The sequence below is a fragment of the Aethalodelphis obliquidens genome, unplaced genomic scaffold (genome assembly GCF_003676395.1).
Source record: "Aethalodelphis obliquidens isolate GAN/ISIS:26980383/991018 unplaced genomic scaffold, ASM367639v1 scaffold17, whole genome shotgun sequence".
NCBI classification, from domain to species: Eukaryota; Metazoa; Chordata; class Mammalia; order Artiodactyla; family Delphinidae; genus Aethalodelphis; species Aethalodelphis obliquidens.
Window position 1 is genome coordinate 2,432,028 of NW_020837961.1, and position 21,035 is coordinate 2,453,062.

At 43.4% G+C, this 21,035-nt stretch overlaps 1 protein-coding gene across 4 annotated transcripts in view; it reads left to right on the forward strand.

The window, feature by feature from the left end:
- ETFDH (electron transfer flavoprotein dehydrogenase) overlaps positions 1 to 20,832 on the forward strand; it is a 34,454-nt gene extending 13,622 nt beyond the window's left edge. For 3 of the 4 annotated variants that reach the window (XM_027116822.1, XM_027116823.1, XM_027116824.1), the window contains exons 4-13: positions 1,188 to 1,269; positions 1,714 to 1,832; positions 4,070 to 4,147; positions 10,377 to 10,523; positions 11,709 to 11,849; positions 13,042 to 13,185; positions 16,543 to 16,711; positions 18,364 to 18,546; positions 18,825 to 19,046; positions 20,459 to 20,832. In XM_027116822.1, the coding sequence (XP_026972623.1) occupies positions 1,188 to 1,269; positions 1,714 to 1,832; positions 4,070 to 4,147; positions 10,377 to 10,523; positions 11,709 to 11,849; positions 13,042 to 13,185; positions 16,543 to 16,711; positions 18,364 to 18,546; positions 18,825 to 19,046; positions 20,459 to 20,622 (1,449 nt within the window). In that variant the 3' untranslated portion in view covers positions 20,623 to 20,832. The remainder of the gene's footprint in view (positions 1 to 1,187; positions 1,270 to 1,713; positions 1,833 to 4,069; positions 4,148 to 10,376; positions 10,524 to 11,708; positions 11,850 to 13,041; positions 13,186 to 16,542; positions 16,712 to 18,363; positions 18,547 to 18,824; positions 19,047 to 20,458) is intronic. The other variant, XM_027116825.1, reaches the window with a different exon arrangement.
- The last annotated feature ends 203 nt before the right edge of the window (positions 20,833 to 21,035 follow it).

Here is a 21,035-nt window from a genome sequence, read left to right on the forward strand (position 1 = left end):
CGCGGGCTCAGTAGTTGTGGTGCATGGGCTTAGTTGCTCCGCAGCATGTGGGATCTCCCCAGACCAGGGCTCAAACCCGTGTCCCCTGCATTGGCAGGCAGATTCTTAACCACTGTGCCACCAGGGAAGCCCTGTAAGATGGGTTTTATTACTCCTGTTCAAGGTATTCAGTGTTAGAATATTTAGTATCTGTGAACATACTCTGTAAAGATTGTTAAAAATCAAAATTCACCTGAGTAAATTTAAAGATCAAATTGGCTTTATTCAGTGATTCTGGGCAGCATCCCATCTAGCAAACAGAAGGGAGCTCCAAGGAGCAGCAGAAAAGGAAAGGGTTTGACAGGCAGAAAGGGGGTGGGGCATGGAAGTCATAAGCAAAAGGGTTATTTCAGGGTATTCCCTGGCAGGCCAGTGGTTAGGACTCTACGATTTAAAAAAAAGGGGGGGGAGGGAAAGGGTTAGTTCAGGCACTGTTGCCTACCAGGCGAGGCTTCAGGTGGTGCCTCACGAGGACTGGTGGAGAGGCTGACGCGTAAGATTACATTCCTTGGAGAGGCCGGAACTGAATGAGGTTAAGGTCAGAGCTGGGTTTGCTGACGTGGGGCTTAGCACAAGGAACGATGCTCTTCTTTCTAAAGTAGTGAGCTCCTTGGAACTAGAAATGCTGTAACTATGCCTAATTAACTTTCTCTCTTCAATGTTATATCAAAAATAGGTATCACTGAATTATTATTGACACAATATCAATTCTAATAGAAAAAGTTTTTCACATCAAAGCCTATGTAGCCAGGCAGATCCAATCCCTTCTATGCCTGTTAATTGCCTTTATCCAGAGGAAAACTAAAACTCTTCTCTTTCCATGAAGCAGGAAGTTACAGCAGGTGCCTAGGCACCTCACACAGAGGCAGGGAGACAGGAAGACAGCCCCCCTGATGTTCACTTTCAAAGGTGGCTCCAAGGCCCCCAGCAAAGACATTCCTGGGATGCAAACTGGCTTATTTAGGTTTAAAAAGATTCCCATGCATCTCAAAGAGACAAAGGATTTACGGTGTCAAGTTCTCCAAAGGAAGTGATGGAAGAAAAGTGAGGAGGATAGTTCCCTTTCCTTTTTGACACAGTAGTTTATGATTTGTATTTACCTCACAAGTATGAACTAAAGTCCTTTTCTCTCCTCCTTTTGTTTCCAGGCTCCACTTAACACTCCCGTAACAGAAGATAGATTTGGAATTTTGACGGAGAAATACAGAATTCCTGTGCCAATTCTCCCAGGTGAGGAATGACAAATGCTCGTAGACTTCAGAGAATTCCACAGCTGGAAGGAGCTGCATTTCATGGGTGGAATCCCTTCCTTTTACAGATGAGAAAACTAAGTCCCAGAGACTCGAAGCACTTAACCAAAATTTCACAGCTAGCTTGTGGGGAAGAAAGCAGGCCTAGAGCCCAGTGCTTTTGTCTTCCAGTCTAGAAGAATTGAGATAGTCTTGTACGGCAACCAGGGATTTTTAATTTAGTCTGTAATGTCGTTTTCAATGTAATAATTTGAACTCTAGACCAGAATTGTTAGAAAATAAATTGAAATTATGGCCATAAGATGATGTGTGTGTATTTATGTAGAAATTAGACATTGATTAGAATTTCTAAATTAAGTATTTCTGTTTTTGAGATGTTTTACCCATAAAAAGTCAGACTTCTAAACCAAGCATGTATCTGTAGGTCTCCCGATGAACAATCATGGCAATTACATTGTGCGCCTGGGACATCTGGTGAGCTGGATGGGAGAGCAGGCGGAAGCCCTGGGTGTGGAAGTGTACCCCGGCTACGCGGCTGCAGAGGTTTGTGCGGCCCTGTTCTTAGTGCTTATAGGACGCGGTCTCTGTTTCTTCTGAACAGCAACCAAGATGGGTGCAGAGGTAAATAGATGTATATTTTCAAACAGCCATAGGATTTTAGAATTGCAAGATCAGAAGAAATCTTAGCAAGATCTCACGCAAAGGGTACTTGAAGTCCTTGTCACCACATCATGTGACTGTCCAGCTTAGGACAACACCTTCAAGGATGAAAAAATATCTCCGATGTTTGGTTTGTTGGTGATACTCTCTTCCTTAAGTTGAGGAGACGTTTATTTACTGTTTTATACTGTGTGGAACGAATCTGTGCCCTCCTCCAGGGAGAACTCTCCAGTTATAACTATGCCCTGCTCTCCTTCCCTGCCTTCGCAGGTGGTTTTTCTCTTCCCAGTTAAATAGCCTCCATTCTTACAGCCACCATATAATATCTAAATATTTTGAGTCCCTTCAGTATTCTCCTTGCCCTCCTGTGACCGCGTTCCCTTTTTATTCCCTTTCTAAGTGGCACCCAGAATGTCTGCACAACTTCAAGCCTGCTGTACAGCAGGGCCATTCCCCTCTTCATTCTGGAAACTGTTCTCCCAGTAATTTCCTCAAAATAACTTCTGGCAGCCACATTGGACTGTAGCTTCTCACTGAATACTGTTGGGGAAATTATTAAAACTAAAATCTCCTGCCAGCCCAGAAAAATCACCTCTACATATTATAAACAAGAATGAAACAGTTTTTTTCTTGCCAAGACTACAGTGCAGCTACAGGCCATCTGCTAGGGAGGTCGCCGAAACAGAAAGAAATCTCACCCTTTTACAGAGTCAGGCAGATACAGTCCATTACATGCACGTCAATCGTCTCTATCCAAAGGACAAATAAAGCGTCCTGTATCTTTGTGACAAGTGGGAAGTGACAACGCGGAGGCCAGCACGGAGCCCAGACTCTTCCCCCAGAGAGAGGGAGACCGGCCACCATCCTCCTCCATGGTCACATCTCAGGTGTGTCCCCGAGTACCCAAGAAACTCATTGCTGAGATACAGACCTGGCAGGAGTCTTACTTAGCTTTTAACATGACTCCCATATATCTAAGAGAGACAGAGAAAGGGTTTACAGTTAAGTTTTCTAAAGGAAATGCTAAAAAAAATCTGGATGAGAGAGGGAGTGTTCTTGTTTTTGGCACAAGCGAAAATTGAAAAACTTTGTTTTTACCTTTACAGTATATAAACCAAATAAAATACATGGTCCCTGCGTTACACTTGCCACTACTGATTTCTGGTTTCCCAGTTCATGCATATGCATTTGGTTTTGCATTTCTCCCAGTTAAACTGTGTTCAACAGGAATCAAAGTCACAAGTACGTGTTTTGTAGGATCCATGATTTTCACTTTTTGAGTGTATCTGCACACATGCCCGCTCGCGTGCGCTCTCTCTCCCTCCGTGTCTCTCTCTGTCTCTCTCTGGTCCCCTGCAGCTCTCCTCTCCTCCCCAGGTTTTGTACACCGAGGCCATTTTCGGGTCCAGGCCACAGCCACATACTACTGTGGATTTGTTTTCAAGGTGTCACATCCATTGCTGCTGGTTCTTGTTTCGCCTTTCCTCTCCCGTGCTTTCTGCTGTGAGGTTCTAGTGTACAGTTTGTTCTTTCCTGTCAAAAGAGCATTTTCCTCCAGAGGAAACAGAAACCAAATAAGAGAATTGTTATTTCTCATCTTCAGAATCATACCTTTGACCAGTTTTCCCTTTTCTTTGTGGTCCAGAAATAACTTGGACTGCCTTCAGCCCCTCTCTGTTTTGTCTTGTTGTTTGGTCTTTTGGTTTTGGGGTCTGGGCTCACTGGAGACAGAGGCTTTCCCGACACTCTCCTCAGCCGCCCACCTGACGGTCCAGCCTGTCACGGGCGCTGACCCCAAGTTCTGTGCACATGCCTTTGACCCCTGAACTCGGCAGAGGGCTTCCTGCTGCATCTTCCCGGCTCCTTCGTTGTTCTCTGGCAGCTCCCCCTGTTCTTCCTCACCAGGTCGGGGCATTTCCTTCATTTCCAGCTGTTTGAGCTGTGTTCTGTCTAGAAGGGAGTAGCTTAGAAGCACATCCCCTTTTTTTTGCCGGAACGTTCTTAAGCCTTTGTCTCTATAACCTTGAGAACAAGCTCACTTTCTAAAAATCGAAGGCTGTTTGTTTCTTTGCAAGCGGTTGTGAATCCCCAGGTAATAACCAAACGTGTTTTCATTCTAGGTCCTTTTTCATGAAGACGGTAGCGTGAAAGGAATTGCCACCAACGACGTAGGGATACAGAAGGATGGTGCACCCAAGGTATGCACGTAACAGTTCTGCGCTTCGCAAACTGCCAGTGAAAGAGAAAGAATCAACTCACACCCAATAATTTAGTCTTGCTACAAACTGCACATTAATTAAGTGCATGTTAGAACATTAGTTATTAATGTGGAATTTTTCTCATTGCTAAAAAATAGAGAAACATCTTTGAACTAACCGTAATTTAGGCAAGTAGGTATAACATGTTTAACAATGATTTTCTTAAAAGAAAAAACATGACATACAAATATCAAACAAACATGGGTCAAAGATTTTATTTCACTCATTAATTAATGAGGGAATCAGTAAGATGTTACAACCAGTTCAAGGAGAATCAAAAACCATGCACACGTGGGTCAGCAGCTGGGCCACCTCCACAGTTTCCACTTCTGTGGACAAGAGTCATTTGCATTATTACTGTCAGTAATGCTGATGGAGTCTTTGACAGGATTTTGACATCTTTTGGTAAATGCAAAACTGATTGACCTCATCTCTTTCAAAATAGGCTTCAATGGCCTTCTGGTTTTCAAAACTTGTTATTTTTGCATTTGTAAAAGAAGAGCTCCTAAGACATGGATCTCACACTCTGTAAGATCCCTTGGAAAGGACAAGGAAAAAAAATACCTTGCTTTCCTATGATAACAAGAGCAAAACACAAATTAACATCTTGATAAATTAACTTGCCTATTCATGTTTATTTGTTAATTGTCTTAATTTCTCAAGTAGATTAGAACCTCAGAGATCATGGAGGGTTACTCCAGAGCTAGCATAGTGCCAGGCAGTGCCAGGGCCGCAGTAGAGATTTGTCAACTCCTAGTTAGTCCTCTCTGCTATTCTAGAACAGAGCTGGGCATCCAGTCTAAGCCTCCTCCAGCAGATCGTCCTGCTTTTCAATCCTTCCTGCACAGAGATTAGCAAGTGGCAAAGCTCTCGAGTCTTACCTGCATCGTGGTTCTCCTAGTGGCTTGGCTGGCTGCCCCAGAATCGCGTGAGGCCTTGGGGCTCAGTCTGTCCTGTGGCAGGGCCCGAGAAGCTGTCTTGTATCAAGCCCCAGGGGTTCTGATGCATAGCCAGGTTTGCAACACCTGGTATCTCATCCTGCTTCTTATAGTGTGACCTGTACCCTCAGCACAGACGGCCAGACTCTGATAGCAGGAGTTTGCAACAAAGTAAGAGTTTATTGCGGGGCTCCCAGCAAGGGGGTGTGAGACAAGCCTCGCAGATCCACTGCACCCGGTCTTTGGGTTCGGGGTGTTTTAAAGCAGAAGAATAAAGCTGGGAAGAATCATCATCTCGTGACATTTCTTACTCTGTTTCGGGGGTCAGGGTGTCTCTGACTGACGATGCTCTGGCCGGGTGGTCCACACCTCGGGGGTCTCTGGGCTCATCTTGCCCTGGAGAAACAGCCTGAGTTTGTACGTTAGTGATGAGACCTACAAGAGCCATTTTAGTACAGTGACTGTGTTATCAGTGACAGCCATTGTAGTCATTGGACTCTAGTTGACTGGTGTTGAGTGAGCACAGGATGAGGTCAGAGGGCACAGAAAGGGAACAGAGTTCTGGATGGAGAGGAATCATGAACTCAGTAAGGGAGCTCGGGCTTAAGGGAACTCAGTGAGGATAAAAGAATACTGTCTTTCTTATATTCTTCCCTGTGTTATGGCTATTCTTTTCTGTATTATGATCATTTGATTATAAATTGCATTTTATTCTTTAAAAATGTCCGTATTTAATATTACAGCAACATTGAAGCACGCAAATTCTACCATTCTGATAGTTCTTTTTGTGTGTGTATTGTCAGGGTATTTGTTCAAATGTATATTTTTGTGTCTTGTGCTTTGTAGTTGTAAAAACACTCATATATTGTATTTATATAGATATAAAAGCATAGAAGAGTATAGTGGAGTCTCAGTAATTTGAGTTTGTAAATTTCTTTTTCTTTTTTTTTAAATTTATTTATTTATTTTTGGCTGTGTTGGGTCTTCGTTGCTGCGTGCGGCTTTCTCTAGTTACGGCAAGCGGGAGCTACTCTTCGTTGCTGTGCACAGGCTTCTCATTGCAGTGGCTTCTCTTGTTGTGGAGCATAGGCTCTAGGCACGCGGGCTTCAGTAGTTATGGCTCGTGGGCTCAGTAGTTGTGGCTCACGGGCTCTAGAGCGCAGGCTCAGTAGTTGTGGCGCACAGGCTTAGTTGCTCTGCAGCATGTGGGATCTTCCCGGACCAGGGCTTGAACCTGTGTCCCCTGCATTGGCAGGCGAATTCTTAACCACAGTGCCACCAGGGAAGTCCCCCTTTCTTTTTTTTTAAATTTATTTTATTTATTTTTGGCTGTGTTGGGTCTTTGTTACTGCACGTGGGCTTTCTCTAGTTGCGGTGAGCAGGGGCTACTCTTCGTTGCGGTACGCAGGCTTCTCATTGCGGTAGCTTCTCTTGTTGTGGAGCATGGGCTCTAGGCGCACGGGCTTCAGTAGTTGTGGCTCGCGGGCTCTGGAGTGCAGGCTCAGTAGTTTGGCACATGGGCTTAGTTGCTCCGCGGCATGTGGGATCTTCCCGGACCAGGGCTCAAACCCGTGTCCCCTGCATTGGCAGGTGGATTCTTAACCACTGCGCCACCAGGGAAGCCCATGCAAGTTTATTTTCATATGGCCGGTGGGGTGAGGAGAAGCAGGGATGGATTCTTTGTTCTCCGCCAATTGGCTCCCTTGATCCCGGCGTGGTTAGGCTTCCTCCTGCTCTTGCACGGAAACATTCTCGTCGCTCACGGACACCTCCGCCTGGTGGTACCCAGTTCTCTGTCCTCTCACTTGGCCCCTGGTGGGCAGTGCTGGCACAGCTGAATAACTTTTTCATTCCTGAAACACTGTCTGGACCTGGCTTTTCACACCACCTTCTCCTGATTTTCCTGGTGTTTCAGGGCCCCTCCTGCCGCCTTTGCTTGCTCTTCCTCTGCGCCCTGTCCTCTGAGTATCCAGTGACAGGGCTTGAAACACGTCTCCCCTGAGTCCCAGAATCCTGCGTCCTGCTGCTCATTCAGTAGCTCTAATCTTAGGTCTAATAGGCATCTTACTGTCAGAATTCTGATGTGGATGTTTTCATGTTTCGGAGGTTAAGTAACTTGCCCAGGGTCAGGCCACTGTTAGGTAGTGGAACTGGGGTTGGAATAGAGGTTCCAGAGCTGCCCCTTGCACACTAAGGAGCATATTGCCTCTAAGAGGATTATTTTAGTCCATTAAGATCGAGTTGTTTTATAAGTGGTGCTGAGTAAACTGCATGTCCATCTGGAAGCAAATAGTTAGACTTTCATTTTATTTTAATTCTGATGATTTCTTAAAACAATAAAAAAATTCGAAATCTAGGTTATAATTACAACCTAGGTGTAGGGTAGATAAACCATCCTATAAAGGCAAGAAATTAAAAACCTATAAGAGGCAGCCCTTTTTTAACTATTTAAAAATTAAACACTTCTGTATACCAAAAATACTAGTGAGTCTGCAGATAAGCAGGAGATGGGGGGAAAATTTTTGACGACCTGTGATGTCAAAGAGCACCTCTACATTGACAAGAAAAAAGAGAACACAGTAGAAAAACGGGCAGAATCTTACAAAATGAAGAGCAGATCCCAGCGAGCAGTAACCACTAGCCAGGAGGCAGGTCCTCTGATGCCTCTTATCTGGGCCCCAGGCTCCTGTGCCGGCTCCCCAGCCCTCCTCACGGCACACAGTCACACCTAGTCCTTGCACGCCCGCGTAGTTATTTATGTTTAGCTCTGCCTCCATGCCTGGCCCCAGGGAAAGGGACAGTGTTTTTCTGTCATCTCTGCCCCAGTGCCTAGCATACAACCTGGCACACCAGAGGTGCTCAGTTAATATTTCTTGAATCAAAAAGAAAAAGTTGCTGAAAAGAGTAATCCAGAAAATGCAAATTAAAATAGCAGTAAGTTAGCCAGCTCTACACTTAGCAAAACCGTGAAAGGAACAGTTATACTGTCACTAGCTAGAAATAGGAAAAGGGTCTTTTTATACACTGTGGGTGGAAATGTGAATTGTTCAGGCTTTGGGGAAAGCAGTCTGGGAACATCTCATAAAATAAAAGTAGGTGTGCCCTTTGATTGTACAGTGCCACTCCTGGGAACCTAGCTTACAGGAATAAAAGCACCAATGTTGTAAGGATACATATACAGGGTGTATGTTTTATGACATTGCTTATCATAGCAAATAAACTGGAAACAGTGAATGGCTATTACCCATTAGCAGAATGGCTGGATAACCTACGGTGTTCCCACACGGACTACTGCCCGCCATTAAAAAGAAAGATTTGAGCCACATAGTGACTTGGAAAGGTTTCCATGAAGTATTATTGTGAGAGAAGTAAGATACAGAAAAGTCTGTGTTATATGATGCTACCATTGTGAAATGAATCAGGAACCAAAAAAGTTGAGGTGTCTATGTAAATACCTCAGTCCACAGGTGCGTATGTATATATATTTGGGTAAAAGTTGGCGTGCTAGGCTGTTAACAGGGTTTATGGATGAGTGAAGTATAGTAAAAGGAGAAGGGAACAAATCCAAAGGTACTCAGCACAGTCACTTATAGGACGTGTGTGCACGTGTATGACGTTGGTGAGCTCTGCACAGAGAAACACAGAGTCACCAACAAACGTGAAAGATGTTCAGACTCTCTAGTGACTGAATGTATGAAATCAGTAGTGAAATAGTTCTTACCACTTAGACCGAGAATATTTCGCGTCAAGGATATCAATCTGAGCCATGCTTATAATAGTGAAACAGCCTGGAATAACCTAAACGTCCAGTTATTGAGAGCTGATTGAGAAGGTAGGAATCTATTCAAGCATTAAAAATGAATGCTTAGGGCTTCCCTGATGGCGCAGTGGTTAAGAATCCCCCTGCCAGTGCGGGGGACACGGGTTCAAGCCCTGGCCTGGGAAGATCCCACATGCCGTGGAGGAACTAAGCCTGTGCACCACAACTACTGAGCCTGCACTCTATAGCCTGTGAGCCACAACTACTGAGCCCGCGAGCCACAGCTACTTGAGCCTGCATGCCTAGAGCCCGTGCTCTGCAACAAGAGAAGCCACCACAGTGAGAAGCCTGTGTACCACAATGAAGAGCAGCCCTTGCTCTCTGCAACTAGAGAAAGCCGGCGCACAACAACGAAGACCCAACGCGGCCAAAAATTAATTAATTAATTAATTAATTAAAAAATGAATGTTTAATTTGGTATATATTGCCTTAGGCAAATCACTTTATATTGTATAATGTGAAAACAGTTATAAAATGCTTTGTCCGTGTAAACCATTTTTTTGTATGAATGTTTCTGTATACACACAATACCTATAAACATATGAATGGAGAAATATCAGGAAATATATATTTCATAAGAGACTTTCCTTATTATTCTGCATTCCTTTATTCAGGAGCTTTACTGAGTACCTGCCATGTGCCGGATATAAGTGCAAAATACAGAGAGCAAGAGAGAGAGAGAAAGACTTTTTAATTGTAGCTTATTTTTTCCCCTTGGAAAAAACAAGTTTCAGTTTTACAGTATATATCCAGCAATAGAGAACAAGTAAAATTAAAGTGAAAAGAGCAAGTAGCTGAAGAGTATGTTTAGGATGATCTTGTTTGTGTTAGAAGGATATAAATAGACTCATGTAGTTTTTTTATTCATGGAAAATTTCTGGCATGATTCACAAGAAATCTATTAATGGTGTTTTTTGCTTCAAATCATGGGACTAGAAAATCAGGAACAATGGGGAAATGGCCTTTCACTTTAAAAAAATTTTCTTTTACTTATATAAGTTTCAGGTGTCTAGCATTATAATTTGACATCTGTATACACTAGACAGTGGTGAGCACCCCAAGCCTGGTTACCACCTATCACCACACACTGACCCCCTTCACTCATTTCGGCTGCCCACCTTCACTTCTCACTGTACATTCATTTGTAGATAATTTTTCGTGGGGGGATGAGCATGCTTTATTTGTTTTTTTAATGCATACAGACTTAACCATTCGATCAATATGACAAAGACACAAGATACGTTATAAAATTTAAATTAGATCCACTTGCAACAGTGTTTAGCTGTTACTAAAATTATATGTCTGCACCTTCTCTTCTGTACCTGAGTCATAGATCAATTCAAAATTGACCAGAATGTGAATAGTTTTAAAATTGTCAAACATTGCAATTTCACGTGTTCCTGTTTCTTAGACAACTTTTGAGCGGGGGCTGGAACTACATGCCAAAGTCACAGTCTTTGCAGAGGGCTGCCACGGACACCTGGCCAAGCAGCTGTACAGGAAGTTCGACTTGAGGGCCAACTGCGAGCCCCAGACGTACGGGATCGGGCTCAAGGAGGTACTCAAGTTTGCCGGTGTGACTTTCATGTGAAAAGATGAAGCTTACATTCATTTGTATTGTGTGGTTTATAAATTGATTTAATTTTATAGTTACATTTTTCATTAACCTGAAATGTTCATAATGACTGAAAACATTAGGGATATTTTTCAAGGGGCTGGAGAATATTACTAATCAAATTTTACTATTACCTAAATTGTGTCTGCATGTTCTAGTTGTTTTATCAGATGTTGATTGAAGTGTTGAATTTGAAAATATTTGTGATATTGATTTTTTTCATGGTAATGCCATCTGCCCTAATAGGATTTGACCTGTTATCCAATGCTCTTTGTAAAATGACCACATCCTACAAGAATTGTTTATTCAAAATTATAACGTAAAGATAATTTAGTTTATGAAATATACACTCAGCCATAGTATATTGACCTGCAGCCTAAAATTTAATTAGGCTGAGTGTTGTATATTTTCTCAGTTTATCCAGACCTTAGGTCTATTAGTGCAAAAGTTTCATCATAACTCTTTTGTTAAGAATCTTTTTAGGGTAAAGCTCAGAAAGTTTCAAATTCTATATATAACTAGATTCATTATATTGTGAGTAAGGGCTTAATTGTTTTGGTAGACTATACATAATTCTATGTGGTGGCACGTCATATCTGATTTTTAGATAATATTTCCTGTGGAAATTGTTGTTTGCAGTTTAAAACTTAACCATTCTGAAAACAGGATGATCAGTTAGCTTCAGTCGGGGAGAGGGTGGTGCAGGAGGGAGCTCACTGGTTTTTTTTACTGAAGAATGACATCTGTCCTGTAAAGTAACAGATCCGAAGTGCAGGGCGCAGCTCACGTTCATGAGGCGAACACGCCCGTGTGGCCGTCGCCCGGGTCAAGGTGTAGGTGGTTCCCAGCACCCCATCTCTTCAGCGCCGTTTCCCACAAGCGCACGAACGCCTTACCCATCTGAGAACTTAATTAATGTCTTACAGAGTTCCTCACCTGTTTCTTTACTCCAATCATCCTGCTGCATTTTGATGTCATTTTCTGGGATATTTGAAGTACTTCTTTGTGTGTTTCTCTTATTTCTGCTTTTCAGTTGTAACTTTCATAAATAAGACATAAAACTTAGCAAGTTTTATACATGTGGTGACATAAAACATCTAAATAATACTCTAGGACTTTTTTTTAAAGTTATGGATTATCGATGAGAAGAAGTGGAAACCTGGGAGAGTCGATCACACTGTCGGCTGGCCCCTGGACAGACACACGTATGGGGGCTCATTCCTCTATCACCTGAATGAAGGGGAGCCCCTCGTAGCGCTCGGCTTCGTGGTAAGTTACACTCTGTGATGGGAAGTTCCACTCTGAGAGCCACTGGGTCTTCAGTGTCACAAATCCAGGGCTTTGCATCTGGAGAATGTAAAAGGCTTCTCATTTAAAGCTTCCTCTCTGCTTTTGTCCACATCTGAAGTGCTTAGGGCCACTGTAGACAGTGGTCTGCTTCAGCTCACGTAGCTGTAGTACAGTAGCTGCTACACGCCAGGCCCTGTGCTGGATGCTTCCCTGGGAATCCTGGTCCATAAAAATCCTGTGAAGTTGGTCTAGCGTTATTTTACCGGTGGGAAAACTGAAGTCCAGACAAGCTAAACAGCCTTCCCAGACACACGCATTAAGTGATAGAGGCAGGACTCATGCCCGAACCTGTCTGACCTGAAGCCCATGTCCACTGTGGCACGCCACTGCAGGAAGTGCAGTCCGCACTGGGTTTGAACCCCTAACTAAAACAGGACCATTTCCTCCCTTTTGGTCGCCTAAACATCCTTACAGTAAATTACATCTTGAACATTACAAGGAATGGAAAAGTGATATGAGTTACTGCACCTTGCAGTTGCAGCTTTATAGTTCAATGTCATGATTAGACTTGTACATGACACGTTGTTAAATTTATGTATTATTGTGTTCGGTGCATCACTTTGATTTAGTTTTTATAGTGACTTAATCTTTTCAAAGCAAAAAGGGTTTGGTTATTAATTTCAGCATTTTTGGTAAAAATGTAATCTCTGATGTTTTTCACCTTCTTTTTTTGTAAGTGCGATTACATTCTTTTTCTTCATTTTTGCCTCAGTAGTACTGCATCGAGCTTATTAGTTTATTTCTGGGGTTGGTATTGAGAAATGAGTGATAAATTATGACAACTCCTTTTGTAGAGACATAATATGCAACACTTGCCTGCAAATATGTTTCTAATTTGGACTTTGATTTACAGAGCACAATGATTTATTAATACGATCTGAATGTTTTCAGGTTCTGCCAGTTCTAAACACATGGCATCCTTTTGTTTACCCTTTCTTTTCCAAACAGATTTTATTGGGTTATTTATTTAAATTTGGGTCATTGCATACCTTTCTCTAAGTACTTGGAGTACAAGCAGTTTAATGTACATGTTCTCTGGTAAATATTGCTCACATTTCAGCCTGATATAATTTGAAATAACAATGTCTCATTTAAATATAAACATTTTAAGGTTGGTCTAGACTATCAAAATCCGTACCTAAGTCCATTTAGAGAGTTCCAGAGGTGGAAACACCACCCTAGCATCCAGCCGACGTTGGAAGGCGGGAAAAGGGTTGCATATGGAGCCAGAGCCCTCAATGAAGGTGGCTTTCAGGTAACACTTCCGCGTTTTTAATCCTTATTTCTGTATTATAAATTCAACGTTGAAACATAAGGTAACAACTTTAAACAAAGGATAGAAGATTATCTCAGGAAGAAAATTTAAGTAACTAAGCAAAGCACCCTAGTATTTATAAAACTGTACCACACCAGAGTTAAATGACACCATGAATTTAATTTTAAGGATATATTGATTTCTAGAGAAAAATTCATGGGCTTTTTTGTTTATTGGTTTGTCTTTAACCAGAGAATTTAAACTACGTGATCCAAGATCTTTTCCTTTATTCCTTTGCTGCCAGGAAACTCAAGGACAGATGTAGTTTTCAGCAAAGGTAATTAATTAATCTCAACTACCTAGTGTCATCCATGCCCTTTAGGTGGCCTCTGTTAAGTTTTTACCCTTAATTGTCCTATTTTAGTATATGTTCAAAATAAATACTATTAAATGCAGTTAATTTATTAAGTATTTAGTTATTAAACAATGAAATAAGAGCTAGATGGCTAACTATGATAAAAGCTATTAGAACTGTTTTGGAAATAGTATTCGACAGGTAAGATGATCTAAAAGTCAGCTCTAAAACTTATACCAAACGGTTTGGTCAAGTTATTTAACTCCTCGGGCGTTAAGGGATCATCTGTAAAATAAAGATGATCCCCTCTGTCTCTAATATTCTAGGAATCTAGAACTGTTGATATTTTAGAAATCTGATATCTTTTGTTTTTAATCTGTTGTAAAAGTAACAAATAGATCATAGAAAATTGGGGAGAAAAGTTGACTTAACCTTTAAAGTGAAGTTCTAAATACATTCGTAAAGTCAAGTACAATCACAGCTAAATTATGAATGTCATCACTAGAACCCTAAAAATAACACTGTCCCTAAATTCCATTGCTGCGGAGTTACCTCCCATGAGGTTGTTTTTATTTCTGGAGCAGTTATTCGTTTGCAATAATATTTGCTAAATTTCCTATGTTCAAGCCCATTAAACTTTTTTGAATAATGTGCATAATACCTATTGCCAGCCTAATTCTACTCTTTAATTTATAGTGTAAAGGCTTCTGTATATTCAGTGGTACATACAGACTCGCGTTTATGACACCTGCCTTGTGTGCTTCAGCACCTCAGATGATCTTTAGATGAGTGGGAAGAGATGACCCCACACACACAATACACTTTTTACCTAAGTTTTCTGATTTAATTAGTCAAAGATTCAGAAACTTACTTCCATTAAGTTTTTGAAGACCCTTCAGAGACAAAAATTTGGAACATCCAATTTTATTTTCCACCAACAAGTATTACATGACTTTTTATTTCTCTTTCTTCAGTCTGTACCAAAGCTCCCCTTTCCTGATGGGTTTCTAGTATTTAACCCCTGTGTTTTTTTTTTTGGCGGGGGGGAGGTTCTTTTTTTTTTTCTTTTAGTGCAGGGAAGTATAATTTTATCTTGGTGCAGAAATAGATTAGGTTACAGAAAAGTCCTAGGAAAAGGAAGTTACGAGACTGATTTTACCAATTGTCAGGTGGAAGGGTAAAATCTGTTACTGTGGAACTACTCCAGGCCATACCCATCTTCTTCAGTGATATGGCCTGGTTCCTCATTTTAACCCCCGTTTTTTTGTTTGTTTGTGTTTTTAATTTATTTTATTTACTTTTGGCTGCCTTGGTTCTCCGTTGCTGTGCACGGGCTTTCTCTAGTTGGCGGCGATTCTCTAGTTGCAGCGAGCGGGGGCCACTCCACACTGTGGTGCGCAGGCCTCCCACTGCGGTGGGTGGCCTCTCCCGCTGTGGAGCACAGGCTCTAGGTGCGTAGGCTCAGTAGTTGTGGCGCACGGGCTTAGTCGCTCCGTGGCATGTGGGATCTTCCCGGACCAGGGCTCAATCCCGTGTCCCCTGCATTGGCAGGCGGATTCTTAACCACTGCACCACCAGGGAAGCTCTAACCCCTGTTTAATGGATGTCCCAGAATACATCTCTCTGTATGACCCTTCCTGGGTCCCCCAGGTCCTTAACAAGATGTCCAGCTGCCCGCACAGGGTAGGATCCTCGCAGAACTGAAAAACACACATTTCCCTTGGGCCATAACGTTTTTTATTCTTAGGACTTAAGCGCCCATTTGGAAGAATTTGCACCAGCAGTCCGTGTCCTTTTATTAAACGTCAGTCTTCTGGCTCTTGAATCAGACTTAGGATTAGCAGGGCCACAGCCTGATTTGAGAGGAACATTGTCATGATCCAGGTTCCTAACCATTATCTGTTTGCAGCTCCTGGCATTCCAGAAAGCCCTTTCCCCTTGTTGTCTGCTCTGCGGCCCTGATTTCACGCTCTCTTATCTGCATGTTTCTGATGCTGAGTTTGGTTGGAGAACAGCAGTCACCCCTGGGCCTGAGCCTTCTTGTGCCAGCGTTGCTTTTGCTTCTCACCGCCACTCCCACGCAGTTAGAACTCTGTAATCACAGGAGCGCGGCCACAGCCCCGCGGCGTGGCGGCTGATGGTGGCGGGCTCCCTGTTGACTTCCTCTCCTCAGGGTCCCTCTCCGCCCATCGGCCACACTGTCAGCCACCCACCACTTTCTCAACAAAGACCCGTGGCGTACTGTGGGAAGCCTCCAGGAGGAAAGAGCAACTCCACAGCTCTCTTTTCTTCCTCTCCACACTCTAGGTTACAGTACAGTCTCCTGAGGGAGGCAGTCGGTAACTTAGCTGCTACATCGTGGGGCTAAACCAAAACCGTCACCCACCCTTTAGGACGTTGTTTTCCGTCAGAAGTGTATACTGAGGCCCAAACAACCATCTTAAAATTTATTTTGGAAATTCAGTTTATTCTTCGGTTAATTAAAATATATTATTTAAGGTAGTGGCTAATTGTGGTGATGCCATGATTAGAACCTAGGTTTCTGAAACTCCCTGGACATCAAGGTAAAACAAGGAGGTATGAAGAGTTAAGATAACATCCTTTGTAAATCACGTGTTACCCACAGTGCGTGTAAAAGCAGATCACAATTTAGATAATAGACGTTCAGGTTTAGAGAATATTCTTTTCATTATGACATAGATATGTATAAATAAAAACATTTTATGTAAATGTTAATGCTCTGGTCTTAACGTCTGTCTCATGCAGGTAAGTCATGGGGAGGGAGATGGAAAAGAGATCAGAGCAATAGTTCTGATCCTTGTTTCTAGAGGAGGAGAAAAACTGCCCTTGCTCTGATTTTTCTCTTCACTCGTATTCATTTGCATGTAATTTTTTTTTTTCATTTTTTCCCTACAGCTTTCAAAGAGGCTATAATTTGGAGTATTCGGTTCTGTTTGTTTAATTTGAACTAACAGATGCACTTTGACTGTTTCTTTCCTCAGTCTATACCAAAACTCACCTTTCCTGGGGGCTTACTAATTGGTTGTAGCCCTGGTTTCATGAATGTTCCCAAGATCAAAGGGACCCACACAGCAATGAAAAGTGGGATTTTGGCAGCAGAATCTATTTTTAATCAACTAACTAGTGAGAATCTCCAATCAAAGACGATAGGTAAGAACTCCCGTTTATTCTCAGGTTCTTCATGGGGATGTTGAAAAAGAAGCTATTTAAACATACACTCAGTGTACGGATAGAGGATGACAGTAGATACAGTTAGAAATCTTGCTGGTCTTGTATGTTTATCTCATTGGGCATTGAAACATGCAGAGTGTGACTGTCCCTCTACACAAAGCGTCGAGATGCCTGCTGGGCAAAGCACACTGCAGCCTGCTCGCCGTGAGGTTTTGACGGCCACGTGCCGTTTCATGAATGGAAAGTAGAACGAGCCCGAGGTGTCCCGCCCCCTGGAAACAAGTTCAACGTGAGGGTTCCGCCTCACATCGCACAGGCCCAGGTGGACCCTTGCAGGCGCCCCCAGACCTTCACTCCAGGGCAGGCAGCGGACCCGCCTCCACCTTCACCTCCTGTCACCCTCCATCCCAGACACGCTTCCTGGGTCCCGGGGGCACCCAGCTGATGGCTGGCCCCCAAGCTCCCCGCACCTCGGCTCGGATCTCTCTCCGGGGGCCTCGCGCGGACCTCACCAGTGAATCTGCACTGCACACAGGCACACAGCCCTGCCAGCCCCTCTCACCGCGCCGCTCCCTCTCCGGTGTGTTCCACCTTCCGGCTCGGCTCACTGTTTAACGTACTTATTGATCAACCTCGTTTCCTTGGACGGAACACTCCTCCCAGAGCAGGGGCTTGGCTCCCTGTGGACGCAAACACCAGGAGCAAGTCCGTAGATAGCCGATAGATGAGCCGCGTTCCGTAGAGTCGGGTGACACGCTCCTCCAGGTGGACTGTACCTTCAGGCATGCCCGGGGACAGGAGAGGCAGGGCCGGTGCCTCAGACCACCTCACCAAGTCCGCGTCCCACCGGGCACCAGCCCGCTTGCCCCGCGCAGGTCGGGCCGGAGCAGGCAGGTCACCGGCACCAGGAGGAGGGTGGTCACGAGAACCAGGACGTCCTGTTGGAGATTAAGTGCAGGGCCCCAAGCTTTAGGTGCTGCCACCTCCTAGGGCCACCACAGCCGAGCGCTATGAGCTGGGCAGCTTTAACCAGGAAGGTATTCGGAGTTCTGCAGGCGAGCACTTCACAGCTGTGTCCGAGTCTCCAGCTTCCGGGGGCCCCGGGCTCCTGGCAGAGCACCGCCAGCCCCTGCCTTGTCCTCCTCTGGCTGTCTCCTGGACGCCAGTCATTGGACCAAGGGTCCAGGCCACTCCAGCATGCCCTCGTCTTAACTCGGTATACCGGCAGCGACCCTCTTCTGACCGATTCTGAGACAACTAGGGGTCAGGACTTGAAAATACCTCTCTGGGCCATCACGGTTCAGCCCGTAACGGAAGTGTTTCAGTGATCAGCTCCATAGGTAGCATAAACTCTCTTAGCTTCCTTTTCAGGTTTACTGAATTTTGCAACTAATATTCCATGCTACCAGTATGGCCTTACTGCCTGTTAAACAACCTGTCAAGTGGGTATCTTTTTGGAAGATGTCAGCATTTATACGTGAAACGTTCTTCAAGTGTGGTCTCATATGACCACCTGCTTTTTTAACTATGTAAAAGTCATCTGTTATTTCGGTAGCAAAGTACCTTGACAATAAAGTGTTTTATACTCCTTGAGGCAATTTCACTTAACGTTTCATGTTTTTCATAAAAAGGACTTGATGTAACTGAGTATGAGGACAATTTGAAGAAATCATGGGTGTGGAAAGAGCTATATGCCATCAGGAACGTCAGACCGTCCTGCCATGGCGTCCTGGGTGTGTACGGAGGGATGATTTACACTGGAATCTTCTACTGGATATTCAGAGGGATGGAGCCCTGGACCCTAAGACATAAAGGTAATTCCGGCCTGAGTATGAATGTTAGTCCTTAACTCAGGAAACGGGATCCAATAAGTAGGGAAAAAAGGTGACCTTCTACACTTTACTGTTTTAAACTTGCTTTCTTAGAGAAATGATGAATTCAGTATCTTTAGGAAGACAGGGTATCATTGTTGAAAGAGGGCTAAAGTCTTATTTCTTCAGTATAATATTTACAGGTTTTTATTAAAATGTCTAAGGAAGTACTTTAGAATTAGATACATTTTTACTAAAAACCTTCCTCAAAACTTGGGAAGGTTCTGACTCCGATCAGCTCAGGCCAGCCAAGGACTGCACACCTATTGAGTATCCAAAACCAGACGGGCAGATCAGTTTTGACCTTTTGTCATCCGTGGCTCTGAGTGGCACCAACCATGAACACGACCAGCCGGCACATCTGACCTTGAAAGATGACAGTGTACCTGTAAACAGAAACCTGACCATATACGACGGGCCTGAGCAGCGGTTCTGCCCTGCAGGTCAGTGCACTCATTTCCATCCACTCTTGAAACGTCAATAGGAGGATTTGCTTGAAACACGTTAGAAATAGGCTTCCGTTTTTTTAAAGAAATTTCTCCTTCTATTGCTTGGAAATTGTGAATGACTCCCATCTCCAGCTTCCTTTTGAAAACTCATCATTCTTATGTTTCTACTCTAATGCTACAGTAGTAGGGATTTCTCGTTAAGCCTAATTCAGATGGCATTTCTCAAAAGCAGCCTTTCTCTTTTCACCCTCAGCGCGAGGTTAGGGGTTACGGGGAAAAGCACCAAACACCTCTTTCCGTGTTCACGTGACTTAAAAAAAAATCGTTTCTGTCATGGCTGCTCCTGTCTGTATATATGTATGCTCATGTACACACACACATATACATTATATATGTGTACATAGCCTAAAATACTAGATTTTGGCCACATGCAGCTCAGGGAAATCGTCCTGGACTTTAAATCCATCATGGATACAGTATCTTCCAGTGCTGAGCTTTCAACTAGAATTATAGTAGGAACTGGGTCTCGAGTGCTGGTAGAACAGCATTCAGGTGTGTGAAAATCAGTACATTCTGGACAGGAACTAGAACATACGCTCTGTGAGGGAGGGACCTTGACTGTCTTGACTTTATCTTTTCACCATTTCTGTCATCTCACTGGGTTGTAAGCTGAGGGTAAGGGCTGACCTAATCTGTCTGTGCAGTCGTGGCACACATGTATATGGGAAGATCTCACTTTATTGCACCTGGCAGATACTGCTTTTTTTACAAAGCGAAGGTCCCTGGCAACCCCGTGCTGAAGAAGCCTACTGGCGCCATTTTTCCATTTGCTCACTCCACGTGTCACATGCGGTAATTCTTGCAAAATTTCAAACTTTCTCATTATTGTATTTGATATTGTGCTCCGTGATCTTTGATGTTAGTATGACTCGCTGAAGGCTCAGATAGCATTTTTTAGCAATAAAGTGTATTTTAAGTAAGGCATGTACATTGTTTTTTAGACATGCTGTTATTGCACGCTTCACAGACTGCAAAGTAGCGTAAATGTAACTGTTACATATGCACTGGCAACAAAAAAATTCACATGACTTGCTCTATTGTGATAATTCACTTTATTGCGGCGTCTGGGTCTCTGAAGTATGTCCGTACATAACATCACACCCGAAAACTGCTCAACCTCGAGTTCCCTTGTTGGTAACACCAACTCAGCCACATGCTGCTGTACCTTCTGCTTTTATCATTTTTAATTTATACAACAGCAAATGCACACACCCAGATCTCTGTAATATTCTGTGGGTAAACATTCAGTCCACAAACGCTGAGGGCTTCTGTGGCTAATTTCTCCAGGACTTTAGCCTCTGCTTTAAAGGCAGCTACTGCACAGAGTTGCGTATGTTTTCTTACAGGAGTTTATGAATTTGTACCTTTGGAACAAGGTGATGGATTTCGGCTACAGATAAATGCTCAGAACTGTGTGCACTGTAAAACATGTGATATTAAGGATCCAAGTCAGAATATTAACTGGGTGGTACCTGAAGGCGGTGGAGGCCCAGCATACAATGGAATGTAAACTGCAGCCGGCTTCACCCGTGCCAGTGTCTCTAAAATGGACGGCAAGTTAACTTCAAATGTTTGGAAGTTCACAGGTGTCAAAAAAAGCTTAAATATATTTTTAATCAGAATGTTCATAAAGTAATTATCAGTGAAATAATTTTATACTATACCTAAAACTGTCCCACATTATGAATCTCTCTTAAATAAAACTTTATAAGTGATGTAGCATCTACTTCTCTCTCCAAGTCTTCCGAGAGTCAAACACTATTGGCACTACTGGCCTCCAATGTACATTTGACTCATCAGGCTCAGCACTTCCAGCAAAGTGTATCTCCTAGACCAGAGGTTGGCGTCCAGCCCACCACTCTTCTTACGCAGTTTTACTGGAACACAGCAGTGCCTCCTGGCTTACACACTGTCGATGGGGGC